The following is an 18,100-nucleotide window of genomic DNA, read 5'->3' as shown; positions in this document are numbered from 1 at the left end:
AAGCTCTGGGAAAAATGTTGGTGGAATTTTGGTAGGGATTACATTAAATGTGTAGATTTCTTTGGATAATACAGACATTTTAACAATATTTGTGCTTCCAATCCATGAATGTGGAATGCTTTTCCATATGATTTCACTCACATGTGGAATTTAAGAAACAAAACAAACAAACAAAGGGAAAAGAGAGAGGCAAACCAAGAAACAGACTCTTAATTATAGACAACAAACTGATGGATACCAGAAGGGGAGTAAGTGGGAAAATGGGTTAAATATGTGATGGGTATTAAGGAATGCACTTGTGATGAGAACCAGGTGTTGTACGTGAGTGTTGAATCACTGTATTGTACACCTGAAACTAATATTACACTGTGTGATAACTAACTAGAATTTAAAGAAAAACTTTTAATAATGGTTTCCAATAAAACTACATTGCAAAAAATGGGAAAGAAACAGAATGGAAAGAATAAAAAAAGTAGAAGAGGCATACCCTGAAGAATTTTGGTGGAAAAAGTACTGAACCAATGTATAGTGAAAGGGAAGATGGAGTATTTCCTGAAGTGTAAAGGACTTACAGACGCTAATAATACTTGGGAACCTGAATAAAATTTAGATAGTCCAGAGTTAATTGAAACATCTTTTTAAAAAACAATAATGTTCATTTATTTTTGATAGACTGAGAGACAGAGTGTGAGAGAGGCAGAGAGAGCGAGACACAGAATCCAAAGCAAGCTCCAGGCTCTGAGCTGTCAGCACAGAGCCCTATGCGGAGCTCAAACTCACAAACCATGAGATCATGACCTGAGCCAATATTGGACACTTGACAGACTGAGTCACCCAGGCGCCCCAAAGCATTTCTTAATCATCAAAAAGCTGACAAAGAAAAAGATGGTACACAAAGAAAATATCTGACAGCGAATCTGATAATAAGAAAGCAAAGGAGAAAGAGATGCTGCTGCTGAGTCAAGAGATTTTTCCAGAGGTCTTGATCCTGAATGAATTATTCATGCTACAGACAGCAGTGAAAAATTAATACTTCTCATGAAATGAAAGACTCAGATGAGGCAGACTTAGTACTGGCAAAAGAGGCAAATATAAAGTGTCCTCAAATTATAATTGCTTTTGGGGGGTGCCAGGGTGGCTCAGGTGTTTAAGCATCCAACTTCAGCTCAGGTCATGATCTCACAGTTTGTGAGTTTGAGCACCGTGTTGGGCTCTGTGCTGACAGCTCGGAGCCTGGAGCCTGCTTTGGATTATGTGTCTCCCTCTCTCTCTGCCCCTCCCCTGCTCATACTGTCTATCTATCTATCTATCTCTCAAAAATAAACATTTGAGTCTTTCCACCTTGCTGAGTGTGGCAGCTCGAGGGGCCTTCACCACCACGCACTGGGTCTTCACAGAGGACGGGAAGATCCAGCAGCCGTTCCCAGGCATTTGCAAACCATCGTATGCATTTTTAAAAAAACACAACTGAAGATGGTGATTCCTGGGGGACTCAGAAGGGAAGATGGCAGCATAGGAAGACACTGGGCTCACCTCGTCCTGCTGATTGCTTATATTCCATCCACATCTGTGTAAATAACCCAGAAAACCACCAGAAGGCTAGCAGAACGGACTCTCAGGAGTGAAGCATAGACAAAAGGCCCACAGAAGAGGATATGAAGGGCGGAGAGGCAATGCATGCTACACGGACTGGTGAGAGGGAGCCAGATCAGTGGAGGGGAACCCCACCAGTCAAGGCAGAGCGCTGAAGCCTGGCTTGCAAAAGCGGAGGGGCCAGACTCCATGAGTTCTGACAGCCAGTGGGACTTAACATCTGTAATGTTGAAAGTAAACAGCTCTGCTCTCAGAGACTGGGGAGGGCAAGAGGACACAAGGAGGGAGAGTTGTTGGGCCCTGGAAGACAGAACTCAGCTCCAACGGGGAACAAAGGCACTGGAAAGAGCCATCTCCTTCTCCCATCCCCCAGCCAAAATTCCAAAAGGAACCAGCTCCCATTACTGAACTTGCACCACACAAACACCCAATGCTGTGCTTCTGCGGATCCATCCCTCTGATCGGCCTGCCTCCTTCCCAGTGCTGCAGGGCCACTCACGCAGGGGACCACTGAAGGCAAAGCGAGCTGAGCCTGCCTCTCCCGCCATGTGCACCTTCTGGATCCACCCTGGCTAATACAACAGATCCCATAGAAGCAACACCACAAGCCTGGCAGTGTGCAAGTAGCCCAGACAGGGGCCACACCACTCCACAGTGAGTCCTACCCCTGGGAGAGGGGAAGATAAGGTACACACCAGTCTGACTGTGGCCCTAGCAGTGGGCTGTGGGCAGATATCGGGTCTGACTGCGGCCCTACCCACCAACACAAGTTACTCCTGACAGCACAGGGGAAGTGCCCTGCAGTTTGGAGCCACCACAGAGACTACCCAAAATGAGAAGTCAGAAGAATTCTCCTCAAAAGAAACTTCAGGTAGTAGAGACAACTAATTGATCAAAAATGATTTAAGCAATACAACAGAACAAGAATTTAGAATAGTAGTCATAAAATTAATTGCTGGGCTCGTAAAAAGTATAGAGGACAATAGAGAATCTATTGCTACAGAGATCAAGGGACTAAGAAAAAGTCATGAGGAAGTAAAAAATGCTATAAATGAGGTGGAAAATAAAATGGAGGCAACCACAGCTCAGATTGAAGAGGCAGAGGAGAGAATAGGTGAATTAGAAGATAAAATTATGGAAAAAGAGGAAGCTGAGAAAAAGATAAAAAAATCCAGAAGTATGAGGGGAGAATATGAGAATAAGTGATGGAATCAAACGAAACAATATCTGTATCATAGGAATTCCAGAAGAAGAAGAGAGAGAGAAAGGCACTGATGGCATATGTGAACAAATCATAGTTGAGAACTTCCCTCACCTGGGCAAGGAAAAGGCATTGAAATCCAAAAGGCACAGAGAACTCCCTTCAGACATAACTTGAATCGATCTTCTGCATGACATATCATAGTGAAACTGGCAAAATACAAGGATAAAGAGAAAATTCTGGAAGCAACTAGGGATAAACACGTTCTAACTTACAAAGGTAGACCCACAAGAGTAGTGGCATACCTATCTACTGAAACTTGTCAGGCCAGAAAGGAATGGCAGGAAATCTTCAATGTGATGAACAGAAAATATGCAGCCAAGAATCCTTTACCCAGCAAGTCTGTCATTCAGAATAGAAGGAGAGATAAAGGTTTTCCCAAACAAAAACTGAAGGAATTCATCACCACTAAACCAGCCCTACAAGAGACCCTAAGGTGGATTCTGTGAATGAAATGTTGCAAGGACCACAAAGTACCAGAGACATAGATTTAATAGATTTAAAAAAAAAGACCCATCTATTTGCTGTCTACGAGAGACTCATTTTAGACCTGCGGACACCTTCAGATTGAAAGTGAAGGGATGGAGAACTATCCATCATGCTACTTGAAGTCAAAAGAAAGATGAGTAGCCATACTTATATCATACAAACTAGACTTTAAATTAAAGGCTGTAACAAGAGATGAAGAAGGACATCATATAATAATTACAGGGTCTATCCATCAGGAAGAGCTAACAATTATTAACGTTTATGCACTGAATACAGGAGCCCCCAAATATATAAAACAATCACAAACATAAGCAACCTTACTGATAAGAATGTGGTAATTGCAGAGGACTTTAATACCCCGCTTACAACAATGGATAGATCATCTAGACACAGGTTCAATAAAGAAACAAGGGCCCTGAATGATACTGTGGATCAGATGGACTTGACAGATATATTTAGAACTCTGCATCCCAAAGCAACAGAATATACTTTCTTCCCTAGTGCACATGGAACATTCTCCAAGAGAGATCACACGCTGGGTCACAAAACAGCCCTTCATAAGTATACAAGAATTGAGATCATACCATGCACACTTTCAGACCACAATGCTATGAAACTTCAAATCAACCACAGGAAAAAGTCTGGAAAACCTCCAAAAGCATGAAGGTTAAAGAACACCCTACTAAAGAATTAATGGGTCAACCAGGCAATTAGAGAAGATATTGAAAATTTATGGAAACAAATGAAAATGAAAATACAGCAATCCAAATGCTTTGGGATACAGTGAAGGCAGTCCTGAGAGGAAATTACATTGCAATCCAAGCCTAACTCCAGAAATAAGAAAAATCACAAATACAAAATCTAACAGCACACCTAAAGGAAAGAGAAGCAGAATGGCAAAGACACCCCAAACCCAGCAAACGAAGAGAAATAATAAAGAATAGAGCAGAAATAAACAATATAGAATCTAAAAAAATTGTAGAGCAGATCAATGCAAGCAAGAGATGCTTTTTTGAAAAAAATAAACAAAATTGATAAAGTTCTAGCCAGGCTTCTCATTAAGAAAAGGGAGATGACCCACATAGATAAAATCATAAATGAAAATGGAATTATTACCACTAATCCCTCATAAATACAAGCAGTTATCAGGGAATACTATGAAAAATTATATGTCAACAAACTGGATAACATGGAAGAAATGGACAAATTCCTAAGCACCCATGCACGTTGAAAACTCAAGCAAGAAGAAATAGAAAACTTGAACAGACCCATGCCAAGGAAGACATTGAATCAGTTATCAAGAATCTCCACCCCGCAAAAAGGTCCAGGACCAGATGTCTTCCATGGGAATTCTACCAGACATTTAAAGCAGAGATAATATCTATCCTTCTCAAGTTGTTCCAAAAAATAGAAATGGAAGGAAAACTTCCAGACTCATTCTATGAAACCAGCATTATTTTGATTCCTAAACCACACAGAGACCCAGTAAAAAAAAGAGAACTACAGGCCTATATCCCTGATGAATATGGATGCAAAAATTCACAATAAGATACTAGTAAATCCAATTCAACAGCATATAAAAAGAATTATTCACCATGATAGAGTGGGATTCATTCCTTGGCTGCAGGGCTAGTTCACCATTTGCAAATCAGTCAATTGTGATACATCACATTAATAAAGAAAAGAAAAGAAAAGAAAAGAAAAGAAAAGAAAAGAAAAAAAGAACAGAACAGAACCATTTGATCCTGTCAATCGAGGCAGAGAAAGCATTTGACAAAATTCAGCATCCTTTCTTAATAAAAACCCTCGAGAAATTCGGGATAGAAGGAACAAACTTAAACATCATAAAGGCCATTTATGAAAAGCCCACAGCTAACATCATCCTCAATAGAGAAAAACTGAGAGCTTCCCCCCTGAAATCAGGAACATGACAGGGATGTCCACTGTCACCACTGTTGTTTGACATAATGTTGGAAGTTCTAGAATCAGCAAACAGACAACAAAATGAAATCAAAGGCATCAAAATTGGCAAAGACAAAGTCAAGCTTTCGCTTTTTGCAGATGACATGATATTATACATGGAAAACCTGATAGACTCCACCAAAAGTCTGCTAGAACTGATACATGAATTCAGGAAAGTCGCAGGATACGAAATCAATGTACAGAAATCAGTCGCATTCTTATACACTAATAATGAAGCAACAGAAAGACAAATAAAGAAACTGATCCCATTCACAATTGCACCAAGAAGCATAAAATACCTAGGAATAAATCTAACCAAAGATGTAAAAGATCTGTATGCTGAAAACTATAGAAAGCTTGTGAAAGAAATTGAAGAAGACATAAAGAAATGGAAAAACATTCCGTGTTCATGGATTGGAAGAAAAAACATTTTTAAAATGTCAATATTACCCAAAGAATTCTACACATTCAATGAAATACAAATCAAAATTTCACTGGCATTCTTCTCAAAGCAGAACAAAAATAATCCTAAAATTTGTATGAAACCAAAAAAGACCCCGAATAGCCAAAATAATACTGAAGAAGACCAAAGTGTGATGCATCACAATCCCAGACTTTAGCCTCTACCAGAAAGCTGTAATCATCAAGACAGCATCGTATTGGCACAAAAACAGACACATAGACCAATGGAATAGAATAGAGACTCCAGAATTGGACCCACAAAAGTATGGCAAACTAATCTTTGACAAAGCAGGAAAGAATATCCAATGGAAAAAAAAGACAGTCTCTAACAAATGGTGCTGGGAGAACTGGATAGCAACATGCAGAAGAATGAAACTAGATCACTTTCTTACACCATTCAGAAAAATAAACTCCAAATGGATGAAGGACCTGAATGTGAGACAGGAAACCATCAAAACCCTAGAGGAGAAAGCAGGAAAAAACCTCTCTGACCTCAGTCGAAGCAATTTCTTACTTGACTTTTTTCCAAAGGCGAGGGAATTAAAAGCAAAAATGAACACTTGGGGCCTCATGAAGATAAAATGCTTCTGCACTGCAAAGGAAACAATCAACACAACTAAAAGGCCACCGATGGAATGGGAAAAGATATTTCCAAATGACATATTGGATAGAGGGCTAGTATCTAAAATCTGTAAAGAACTCACCAAACTCCACACCCGAAAAACAAATAATCCAGTGAAGAAATGGGCAGAAAACATGAGTAGACACTTCTCTAAAGAAGACATCCGGATGGCCAATAGGCACATGAAAAGATGTTCAACGTCACTCCTCATCAGGGAAATACAAATCAAAACCACACTCAGATACCACCTCACGCCAGTCAGAGTGGCTAAAATGAACAAATCAGGAGACCATAGATGCGGGAGAGGATGTGGAGAAATTGGAACCCTCTTGCTCTGCTGCTGGGAATGCAAACTGGTGCAGCCACTCTGGAAAACAGTGTGGAGGTTCCTCAAAAAATTAAAAATAGATCTACCCTATGACCCAGCAATAGCACTGCTAGGAATTTACCCAAGGGATACAAGAATGCTGATGCATAGGGGGCACTTGTACCCCAATGTTTATAGCAGCACTTTCAACAATAGCCAAATTATGGAAAGAGCCTAAATGTCCATCAACTGATGAATGGATAAAGAAATTGTGGTTTATATACACAATGGAATACTACTTCACAATGAGAACGAATGAAATATGGCCTTTTGTAGCAATATGGATGGAACTGGAGAGTGTTCTGCTAAGTGAAATAAGTCATACAGAGTAAGACAGATACCATATGTTTTCACCTTTTTGTGGACCCTCAGAAACTTAACAGAAGACCATGGGGGAGGGGAAGAAAGAAAAAAATTAGAGAGGGAGAGAGCCAAACCATAAGAGACACTTAAACACTGAGAATAAACTGAGGGTTGATGGGGGTGAGAGGGAGGGGAGGGCGAGTAATGGGCATTGAGGAGAGCACCTTTTGGGATGAGCATTGGGTGTTGTATGGAAACAAATTTGACAAAAATGTTTATATTTAAAAAATAAAAAATGTTAAAGAAAATAAACACACCTGTAAACATAAATAAATAAATAAATAAATAAATACATAAAATTAAAAAAAATATTTTTGCTTTTTATGAAGAGAGACTAACTTGACATTCTGGTCCCAAAGTGAAGTTCAGTAATTGCTTGTGTTTCTTTGGGTCTTGATTTTAATTTATTAGTGTGAATAGATAACATGCTAATAAAAATCAAGTTTTATTTTCAAGTAGTATTGGGGAAGTTGTTGGGGTTTTTTGTTTTTGTTTTTGTTTTTTGCATCTACTGTTTACTTTGAACAAATAAAGGCTTTCTGCAATTACTTTATCAGAAAATAATATTTGAGACCATGGTATATTATTCCCCTGCATTCGAGAACAGTTTTTCTAAATACTGGGAGAAATCTCCATAGATGTTATTCAATCAGAATTTGTGTTTAACTCCTATATGCCTAAGGACCATTCTGATTTTTTTTGGTTTTTTAGGCGTGTGTGTGTGTGTGTGTGTGTGTGTGTGTGTAAAAATATATACGTAGAGGTTTTCTTTTCTTTCCTTCTTTCTTTTTTTTTAACATTCACTAAAACAAAAACAGCATTTAATAACCATGGATAAGCCCATGTTTCTGGAATAGCATCATTTTTAGAAACTTTAGAAATAAATCACTTTAAGTTAAATTGAAAATTCCTGAAGCTTTAACCTTTCAAGTTTTGTAACTAATTGGACAACTTAAATATAATGTAAACAATTTAAATTGGACAGTTTAAAAGCAGCCATATTAGTATCCATATCCAGATCTATAGTCATTTAAATACAAGTTTATTTGCAAGATCCTTGAAAGGAAAATATTATCACTACCAACAACCTCCCCACCCAAATGAGAAAACTAATCAAGTCCTGGTGTGTTTTATTTAGGTAAACAAAACTTAAATGGACATTAAAGGTTCCTCTTAGCACACCATTCCTTTTCAAGAAGTTGAAATCCCTGTGCTATATTGACTAAAAGGTCATGATTCATGAAATATCTAAGACTTCACTCATGGAAACCTAATAATAACCAGATGGTTAGAGATGTTGGCAATTTAAGACCTGCTGGAATAAATGGGTAAACAAACTTCTGTAATCTAAATTCTTGACCTGCATTTTTACTCTTTACCTCAACTCCTTCCTTACATGTAGGTTCAATCTTCTCAGTATTTGAGTTACTGGTTCAGCAGAAACCAGGAAAAATAACTTTGTAGTAATCAGAACGTTCTCCAACTGTATATATTGTTTACTTTATTGTAAATACTGGTAAACGGTGGTCAATAAATATTTTTCTATTATTTTACAAAATAAAATAAAGTAAAATAAAATAAATAAAGTAAGATAAAATAAAATAAAAGTTGTCTCCTTTCATTTGAATATCAAGTCTTTTTTCAAAGTTAATGACATGAGTATCAATTACATATCATTCAAGCTATCACAATTATAGTAATAATAATTGTCAATTTGTAGGAATTTGCACTTGTCATAATCTTGCTGTGTCTATAGTTTGTTTTGATAACTATTTCTTTAATTATATTTAAATAAATACCTTTTTTAGTAACAACATATTTTATGATGAATCAGCTTTATTTTCACTCTATGAAACAGTGTGGGAAATATAGCTATTGGACTTCTTGGAACAATAGTATTGTAATTCTGTATATAAATTTAAAATGCCTAAAATTTAGTCCTTATAACTATTCTTCCCAACTTTCAGAAAATTAGAAAATTAACAGAATAGTTCAAAATTGGCTACTAGTCACTAGGTATATAAGATTCACAAGGGGAAAAACTAGTACAACAATCTCCACAATATTATATTTTTGTATCTTGAGAGAATAGAAATACCTAACATTTATAGAGTATCTCATGTAACCCATACAACAGCTTTAAAAGGTAGATATAATTGTTTTAGGCTGAAGAAACGATGGCTTTTGAATGTTGTATAACTTGCCCAAATCATATCACTAACACATGATAGAACCAAATTCTCAAACACAGGCTGTTTGAAAACCAGCGATCTTTCTTACACACATAATATTGAGTCCTCTAAATCATATAAAAACCACTATTATTCTCTGATAATGTCATTAAGAGTCTACTATGTTGTCATTTATTCATTTCTATCTCCTCCTTTAAAAGGCATAAAAAGAGTACTTCTGATTGAGATCTCCACTATACACCCAATGCATTCTGTGCTGTAGCCACACCAAACTCTGCAAGTACAGATAATCATGTTTAAATAAGTTGATTTTTATTTTTCTTATGCATATGAACATATCCTTTGGTTTTTGGAAGTCAGAAATACATCTTCAGGCTTTAACTGAGAGATACTTTCTTGATTATAATTTAAGTTCTCTATCTCTATAGAGCAGCCTGAGTACTGCTGTCTGATTTTCATCTCACTCTTAGTTTTAAGATATTAATCAATTTAGTGATATAGCTCTCATATTTGATATGACATTTTTCAGTGTTCTTTTCTCATCCAGTTTAAGAACCTTGTATACCTTGAATACCCTTATACTTCCAATTTGTTTTACAGCCATATTGTTTATAATTGTTTTAGTATATTTGACTATTATCTTTAATGTGAATAAGTACTACAAATAGCAAAATTACATCACTTTTTTGTTTCTGTCAGGCTCTAAACCCCTGTCACTAATTTATAATAATATCAGTGTATGAGTAAAATATATAATACGTGCTGTTGAATACCAGATATTAATACCACTTTCCTTCAATATTTGTTTATACATGGCTTGGGATAGAAAATCTGTAGTTGTGCTTCTAGTATTTACTATAAAACATATAAATACTATGAACATCTCATGTCTTTTGCATTACGTGAGCACCAGTGAATGCTATCATGTTATCAAAAGCAACATAATGACTTCATGTATTTACAAGAATATGAGCTCCTTTTCTTAGAAATAAATCTGTGAGGGTTATACAGTAAAAAAAAAGTTTCATTGTAGATAATGTCATATGTAGCATACCCTATTGAATACTTTTCAGAATGTATTTAATTTAATTTGTCTCTTTTATAAATGCCTAAAGAGTATGCAATTAAAAATTTATCTTAAGGATTCTATATGCCCTTAAAGGAAAGTTTATGAAAAGACATATCTCCTTCTCTGTAAAAAGTCACTATCAATTTCTAAGTGGAAACTACCACCCAACATTCTTTGACTCTTTCCCAAGTATGATTTTATGTTTAGTGCCAAAACATAACAAAAATGTCTTTAAGACCTTGAGGAAATGGTAGAAGGAGGTCTTCTTTTGTTGCTTTTTATTTTTTTTTCTGCCCATTTACCTAGAAAACAATGACATTTACTGAATTTTTTAGTTCAGTTTTATTGGTAAATGTCTATATTTTCAAAATCATGTTCCAATGAGTTCATGATAGCTACAGAAATTGATCCTTGATAATATCAGAAAAATTTTCAATTTTGACATACATATCAAGCCAAAGAAAATTTTTGTCTCCAAGCATGGAGATGGTATAAATTACAGGGATTATATTCCAGTAAATAATAAATAGCTCGTATTTCTGGAAGCAAAATGAAAAAGATAATGCAGATATGTGGTAACCAAACTTTCTAAAGTCAGTTTTATTTTGGACACATTGTGCCAATGAATTCCTGTTAAATGAGTTATCTCCTTAAAAATAAGCTCTCTGAATCTGAGTAGTATAGAAATATAAGATGATTTTTTTCATTTTTTATTTGTTAATAAGAAATATAAGATAAAATCTTTCATTTTTTTATTTATTAATAAGCTCAAGATGACACCTACTTGAGCAGAAAATTTAGGATCATGGCCTCCTTTTGAAATACCAGTTAGCAATAATCTGTTGAATAAAATGGCATTTTTTCTTTGCACATATTTGTGTTGTAATGTGAATGTCAAGGTAAAACTTTATTATTTATTTTTTATTTTTGCTCATATTTATTCTTTTCCTAGCAGTTTCCAGAATTCAATTTGTAAGATATCTGAGTGATGACAAGATTGTGAGATTTAAAGAAGTGTCTCCAACTCTCAATGACAATCAAAAGTCACAGCAAAAGCTAAAGGAAGAGCACAGCCAGAGCATTTCAGACCCAAACACATTCACAGATAACAAGTATCACAGAAACAGAAGGCACAAAATTTCTGTCTGTAAAAGTTGTTGCAACGACTATCAATTCCCACAAAATGTTCGGAGTTCCCAGTCTCAAATGAATCCTCTTAATCTTCTAAATGCTGAGGATTATACCTCCAAAGTCTCAGCACTTCTCTGCCACCCTATGTCCATGAGCCCTCAGTATGCTGTACACCCCAAGACTCACAGAAATAACACATATTCTTTAGACACTGGGGCTCCTGTATGTTCCAAATGTTTTATGAAAATCGGTAATTCTCCTTTTCATAAATGTCTTGTAAACTCTGATAATGATTCAGACCCTGATTCTTCTTTACATCTCCAAATTCCCTTGGATTCTAAATATTCTCTGAACCTCAAATCTATTAGATATCACAAGACTTCTCAGAATAACCCTTTATCTCGATCCCTGGATCCTAAGCATTCTGTGGGCTTTTGCTGTCCTTTACACCAGGAGGATTCTAAATATTCCTTGGGCTCAAGTTCTTATTTACATTGTGAAAGTTGCTCAGCTGTCCAAAATCACATAGGCTCTACTGCTACCCATACCTTTCCCATGAATCCTCAAAATACTATGAGCTCCCATAGTACACTTGGCCCAGACAATGTTATCAACACCAGCAATGTTCCTGGCCTTGAAAATGAGGGCATGTTTAACCTTACTGCTAAACTTGAAAATGAGGCCAAACCTGACAATGATACTAAACTGATTACTGCTAGAAACCTCAAAGATAAGGCTAGTGCCAATTACGAGCCTCTTCTCAAATATGAGACAGAACATGAAGATGAGACAGACTCTGAAGATGAAAAAGATTCTGAAAAGGAAATAGACCCTGAGGATGAAAACAACACCAAAGATAAGAAAGATCCCAAAGATAAGTCTGACCCTGATGACAGTGATTCCAAAGATAGCAATGCTGAACATAATGCAGACACAAACAGTGGATCTGATCCTGGTGGTGATGCTGACCCTACAAGTGGAGCTGATTCCAACGGTGATGGTGACTCTAACAATGGAACTGACTCCAACAATGAACCTGACTCTAACATTGATGATGCCACTAACAATGATGCTAATTCCAAATACAGCACTGATTCTGATGGGGGGAAACATACCATTAATTCAGACAATACCTCTGGCCTAGACAATTGTGTTGATCAGGACTGTACTGTTAACTTCAGCAATGGCACTAGTACAAACTCTACCTCTGTGCTGCAGAATGGAACTGGCCTGAACTGCACTTCTTGTTCCAATAATGGTGCTGGCACTAGAAATGCCACTGGATCAGGCAATGACATTTGCCCCAACAATGGTACTAGCCCCAACAATAGACATGGCTCTAAAATCAATATATCTGGCCTCCAAAACAATGCCCCTGACCCCCAAAATATCGTATTATGTCCCAACAGCCCTGACTCCAGCAACAATGACTCCCGCCTCAAAATCAATGGTCCTGGCCTGAACGACAATAGCCCTGGCCCCAGTGACAATGGCTCTGGCCTTAAAATTGACCCTGGATCTAACTATAATGTCAGGCCTAGTAGTGCTATAAGCCACAATAGTGCTATTAGTTCTAACAAGGATGCTGACTCCAAGTATGATACAAAACCCACCATTGCTGCTGGACACAACTATGCAGTTGTCCCAAACTATGACTCAGACCATGACTGTGTCTCAAGATTTACCCATGCAGTAGGTTCTGGCTCTGTAGTCAACCCCAACTATATTGCCAAAAACAGTTATGCTGCCAGACACAGCTCTACAACTACTGCCAATGTCATTGACACTAGCAATACAACTAGTTGTAGTGGTGCTGTTAGCCCTAGCTATACTGCTGGCACCAACTGTGCCTCAGGCATTAACCATGACCTTAGATTGATTCATGCCTTTGATTCCAACTTTGTCACCAACTCCAACTATGATGCCACAAATATTCATAATGTTCATAATTCCACCAGTATAAGCAATATTAATAATCTGTCTGAGCCTGAATTAGAAATTGGTACCAGTTCCTCCATTCCTAATATTGTTTATGCTAACTCCCCCACTTTTGCTGCTGGCACAAACTATACTTCCACTCCCGAAAGTTTGATCACCTCTGAATTTTCTGATTCATCTAAGCTTGGTATAAATTATACAGTTGTTGATAACCACAAATTTGGTGCCTGCCTCAAGGACTCTTCTGGCTCCATGGATTCTTCTAGCTTTAATCATACCACTAAGTCCAAGGATGTCCTTGATGCCAAGGAAGTTGGCTTTTTAAAAGATTTGTCCAGGATCCAGAATCCAATTGGTGTCAAGTATCCTGCCGATTTAAACTTTCACTCCAATTCAAGTATTCCACTCCCTATTTTTGACGTTATAGTAGAAGCTGAACCACCAGATGTTGTGAAGTTTGCTGTATCATCAGGGGCTGTGAATCTATTTTTTAAGGTAAGTTTATATAAATGTAGACTTTGATTTTCTTCTCCATTTCCTACAATTCATAGTGTTAGGTCACTGAACAGGACCAAAAAGTCTTCCTTTTCAAAATTTACTTGAATATGTAAGCCATGGAAGAGAGGAGACAAGATGTCCAGTATTACTTATTTTTTGACTCCTGTAGCCAGAAACATGGTTTTCCATTTGAAAAATACATGTGCTATACAGCTGGTAAATAGAAACATGGCTTTGATTGCACTGTGGCTGGCTCATATACTACCTCCATCAAGGGTACAAATAGCCAAGTATTGGTTTCATCCCTCTATTTGCATAAAGAGTAAAGTCAAATGAATCTTAAATACCATAAATCAAGACATTTGAAACTACTATCTCCAAAATTCCCATTTTATAAGGAAGCTGGCAAAAGTATTATATTCTAATTTCTAATTTAAATAAATATAATTTTACTTAGTTTTTTCACATATTAAGAAGCAAAGAACCCTAAACTTTTTCTACTTTTGACTTAAAATTTGCTTTATCTTATTTTCCTCAAAATAAGTAACATTATATTTTTAATCTTTATCAAATATTTCTTCTAGAACTCTGAATTGTATGCACAAACTAAGATTGCTATATGTTTTGAAAACTATTTTTTTTTCTAAATTTTTTTTTTCAACGTTTTTTATTTATTTTTGGGACAGAGAGAGACAGAGCATGAACGGGGGAGGGGCAGAGAGAGAGGGAGACACAGAATCAGAAACAGGCTCCAGGCTCCGAGCCATCAGCCCAGAGCCTGACGCGGGGCTCGAACTCACAGACCGCGAGATCGTGACCTGGCTGAAGTCGGACGCTTAACCGACTGCGCCACCCAGGCGCCCCTTGAAAACTATTTTTGACACCATCAACTAATATTCATTCTGATGAAGCTATACCAACATACTGTCATTGAGACATAATTAAGTTGGTACACAATTGAATTTTAGTCTTATTAGACACCGTAAACAAATACATTTAATTTGGATTGTAGTGTCTGTGTGCCTAAATGTGCAACTTGAAAAAAATTACTTTGTTTTCTAATAGATGTGTAATTGAATATAAATGTACATTTTAAAATAAAACATATATTCTTATAGCCAAGAGAAAGTACAAAATTGGTATCTCTCTAGTGCTTTTACTTTAATAGAGAACAATTTTGTGATTTTTCCAAGAGAACCCCCTCTCTGGAAACAGTTGTAAATACCTAGTATAGTTGAATAACTCCACCTTATATAAATTTATGGGTAATGTCCAATAAGTAACAAAAATAATATTGTTAAGATACAAGCCTCAACACCAGAAAAAAAGAGATACTTTTCCTAGTTGTTTTATACAAATGAACTTTTATAGTAGCATGAAAACTTTTGAAGTATGTTTATTTTATGGCTTTGATGTTTTTGGATTAGTGAAAACATGGTTATCATAAGTTCTAGTTTACTAGTTAAGGAACACTTTGCAGTTTGAATCCTAGTATATAAGAATTGTTTCCTAAGTATGGGTATGTGAAACATATCATGTTAATTTTAAATGAAAATTACCTTCAAAGTAAGGCATTTCCCTCTCCCCCAAAAATAATCATGTTTTTCAAATAGAGGATGTAGAGAAACAGAGAATTCTTCCCTCAGAGCCTTTGTATTTCCACATTTTCCTGGTTTATCACATCCTTTTCTATATCTCCATCACAAACAACTACAATGAGGATAATGGAGGTATGTTCCCCATTAAAACAATTTAAGAAGTGAGAGAAGCTCATTTTAAAAGCTATAAAACTTTTCTACTAACCATAAATGAATCAAACAACCAACTTAACATAAGAATATATAGTCAAGCCATTTGTACCATCTTCATTCATTATTTCAATAGGCACTTAATAATTAAGCAGTGTAGAAGGCTCAAAAAATATGCAAAGTAAAAAACATAGTGCCCTTTAAAGTGCTTTTAACCATTTTCTATCTTAATGGGAAAACAAGTGGCTATTGGAGAAGAGAAACTATGTGAAGACAAATAAAATGACATCTCACTGAGTTTCAAGAATGGTTAGAAAACATTTTCATTGTTCAGATCACATGTCACCAATGTATTAAAATAGTTGGAAATACGTGTGCATTAATTATTATACTGTGTTGAACTTTTCAGAAATAACCAAACAAGGTCACAACTCTTGAAACTATCTTCCTTTTTGTGAGGGTTAACATTGATTTCCATGGATAGTGGTTTTAGAACCATGTTATTAAAATCCTAGTATCATTTAATAAGTTATCTAGAAATTATTTACAATTCTGAAGAAACAATATGATTCCATATAAAATAGATAGGAGTAATACCCTATCTTAAACTTTGAAAATAGATTTTATTTATAAAAAATCATGCAAGTGTTTAATTAGTTGAACCTCTTGACAGCATCCAATGTAGTTAATAAAAATTGCATTGGGGTCATAAAAGAAGTGGTAATCTCTGATGTATTATATATTTAAAAAAATAAAAAAATGATTCAGTAGTGATATGGAAGAAATTTTTCATATAGTATAGTCTACTATAACCAGAGTGTTTTAAATACAGAGGTATACAAGTCTTCTTAGTGACAGATGTCTGAACATATCAAATGTGTTATGCTTTTTGTACCAAAGTTCTCTTAAATTGGTGTTTCTAGTAATTGTCTCAAAATTAAGTCTTTTGTTTATAAATATCTTGAATACTTGAGGAAGTCTACAGGTAAGTCTTGGTTCATGAGAGGCTAAATTCATAGTATAATGTTATCAAATGGATTAACTGAAGTGGCCAGAAGTGTTCATATTTTCATTTCAAAATGGTCCATGCAAGTGTATCATTTCCTTTCTGATCATAGAGCCATTAAGATACATAAAGAGGTTTAATTCTTCTGCTTAATATTCATTGAAGTAAATCTTGTTTAAACCTAACCTTTAGGCATATTTATGTATATTTTACCAATATACTACAGATAATCAAAGCAATGCCCTGCCTTGTAGCTTCTTAATTAAGTATTTTGCATACAGATAAACAGTTTTTCTATTTCTAGCTTTTTAAAAGGTGATATGTTGTGTTTTGTTACAGTGGGAGACAAGCTTTCTGGGGATTTTCAATCTAAAATAACAACAAACCATCTCCTATCCAAATATACTGTCAACTTGCTCAAGGTCTGTTAATTGCTGAATTTCTTTACTGAGGTCATCTGTGCACCAAACCTTTCCATAAATTCACTCCTTTATACATCAATTTGATGATTTCTTCATAATACTAAAGTGTTTCCCAGGTATCCTATTGCTGGATTCCTTGTTAGATAAGATAGGGTCCTGAAAGTGTTTAATCAAAATATGGTGAACTAAGTTGGCATCTCTTTTTGAAATGAATTAGTAAAAGATCTCAAATTGAATGTAACTGAATAAATAATATCAAGCAAATAAAAATGTTCCTCCTGCCAACCATGTGTTCTTCTCATTGTTCTCTGAATAGTTTGGGAAAAAACAATTGTTGGTTTGTTAAAAGATCAAAGTCTTACATTGAATCCAGCCTTCTCCCTTTATCTGCACCATGTATAGTTTTATGACCCAACCACAAATATACAATGACCCAAGTGAGCAGTCCAAAGCAAAACCAGTTATCCCAAGTTCAAAGTAAAGTGCACTTTATTACTGCCACCATTACCGAAAATCTGTGCCAATGACCTTCTTTCTGTAGGAATTTCAAAGTTATATATTTTTCCTGATGCCTCACGAGTCTTTGGCCTAGCCTCCTCAAATTTAACCACAGGATCAATGATGAATCTTATCTGAGGAGATAAAGAAAAACAGACAACATCAACCTGAGTCCAAAAATTGGTATAGACAAACTTATGAGAAATTTAAGACTATCACTCAACATCATAAATCTTAAATAATTGACTAAAGAGGCATTTTATTCTCAAAAAGATTTCACTAGATTTTCAAATATCACAAATGTTTGCTACAGTGACACCAGTGTAGATGTGGTGCATTCAACAGCTGCAGGGTCTGTGCAATATGCCATGTTTTCCAGGTTTGGAACAGCTGTGTCTGAATTTATTTCATCTTCTACTTGAGGGACAATTAATAAACTACATTTTCCAAAGTTTTTAAGTCTGAGTTTGGATGTATTG

At 35.9% G+C, this 18,100-nt stretch overlaps 1 protein-coding gene and 1 pseudogene across 2 annotated transcripts in view; both read left to right on the top strand.

Annotated features, from left to right (window-relative positions):
* LOC109255075 (uncharacterized) overlaps positions 1-17,408 on the top strand; it is a 443,355-nt gene extending 425,947 nt beyond the window's left edge. For both annotated transcript variants that reach the window (XM_019429494.2, XM_053891448.1), the window contains 2 exons: positions 11,333-13,944; positions 17,041-17,408. In XM_019429494.2, coding sequence (XP_019285039.2) covers positions 11,333-13,944; positions 17,041-17,079 — 2,651 coding nt within the window. In that variant the 3' untranslated portion in view covers positions 17,080-17,408. The remainder of the gene's footprint in view (positions 1-11,332; positions 13,945-17,040) is intronic.
* On the top strand, positions 409-1,030 carry LOC109255055 (chromobox protein homolog 3-like; annotated as a pseudogene).
* Positions 17,409-18,100: the final 692 nt, after the last annotated feature.

Source organism: Panthera pardus, unplaced genomic scaffold, assembly GCF_024362965.1.
Source record: "Panthera pardus isolate Hobbes unplaced genomic scaffold, ASM2436296v1 HiC_scaffold_27, whole genome shotgun sequence".
Lineage (NCBI taxonomy): Eukaryota > Metazoa > Chordata > Mammalia > Carnivora > Felidae > Panthera > Panthera pardus.
This window is presented reverse-complemented; position numbering and strand designations above follow the sequence as displayed.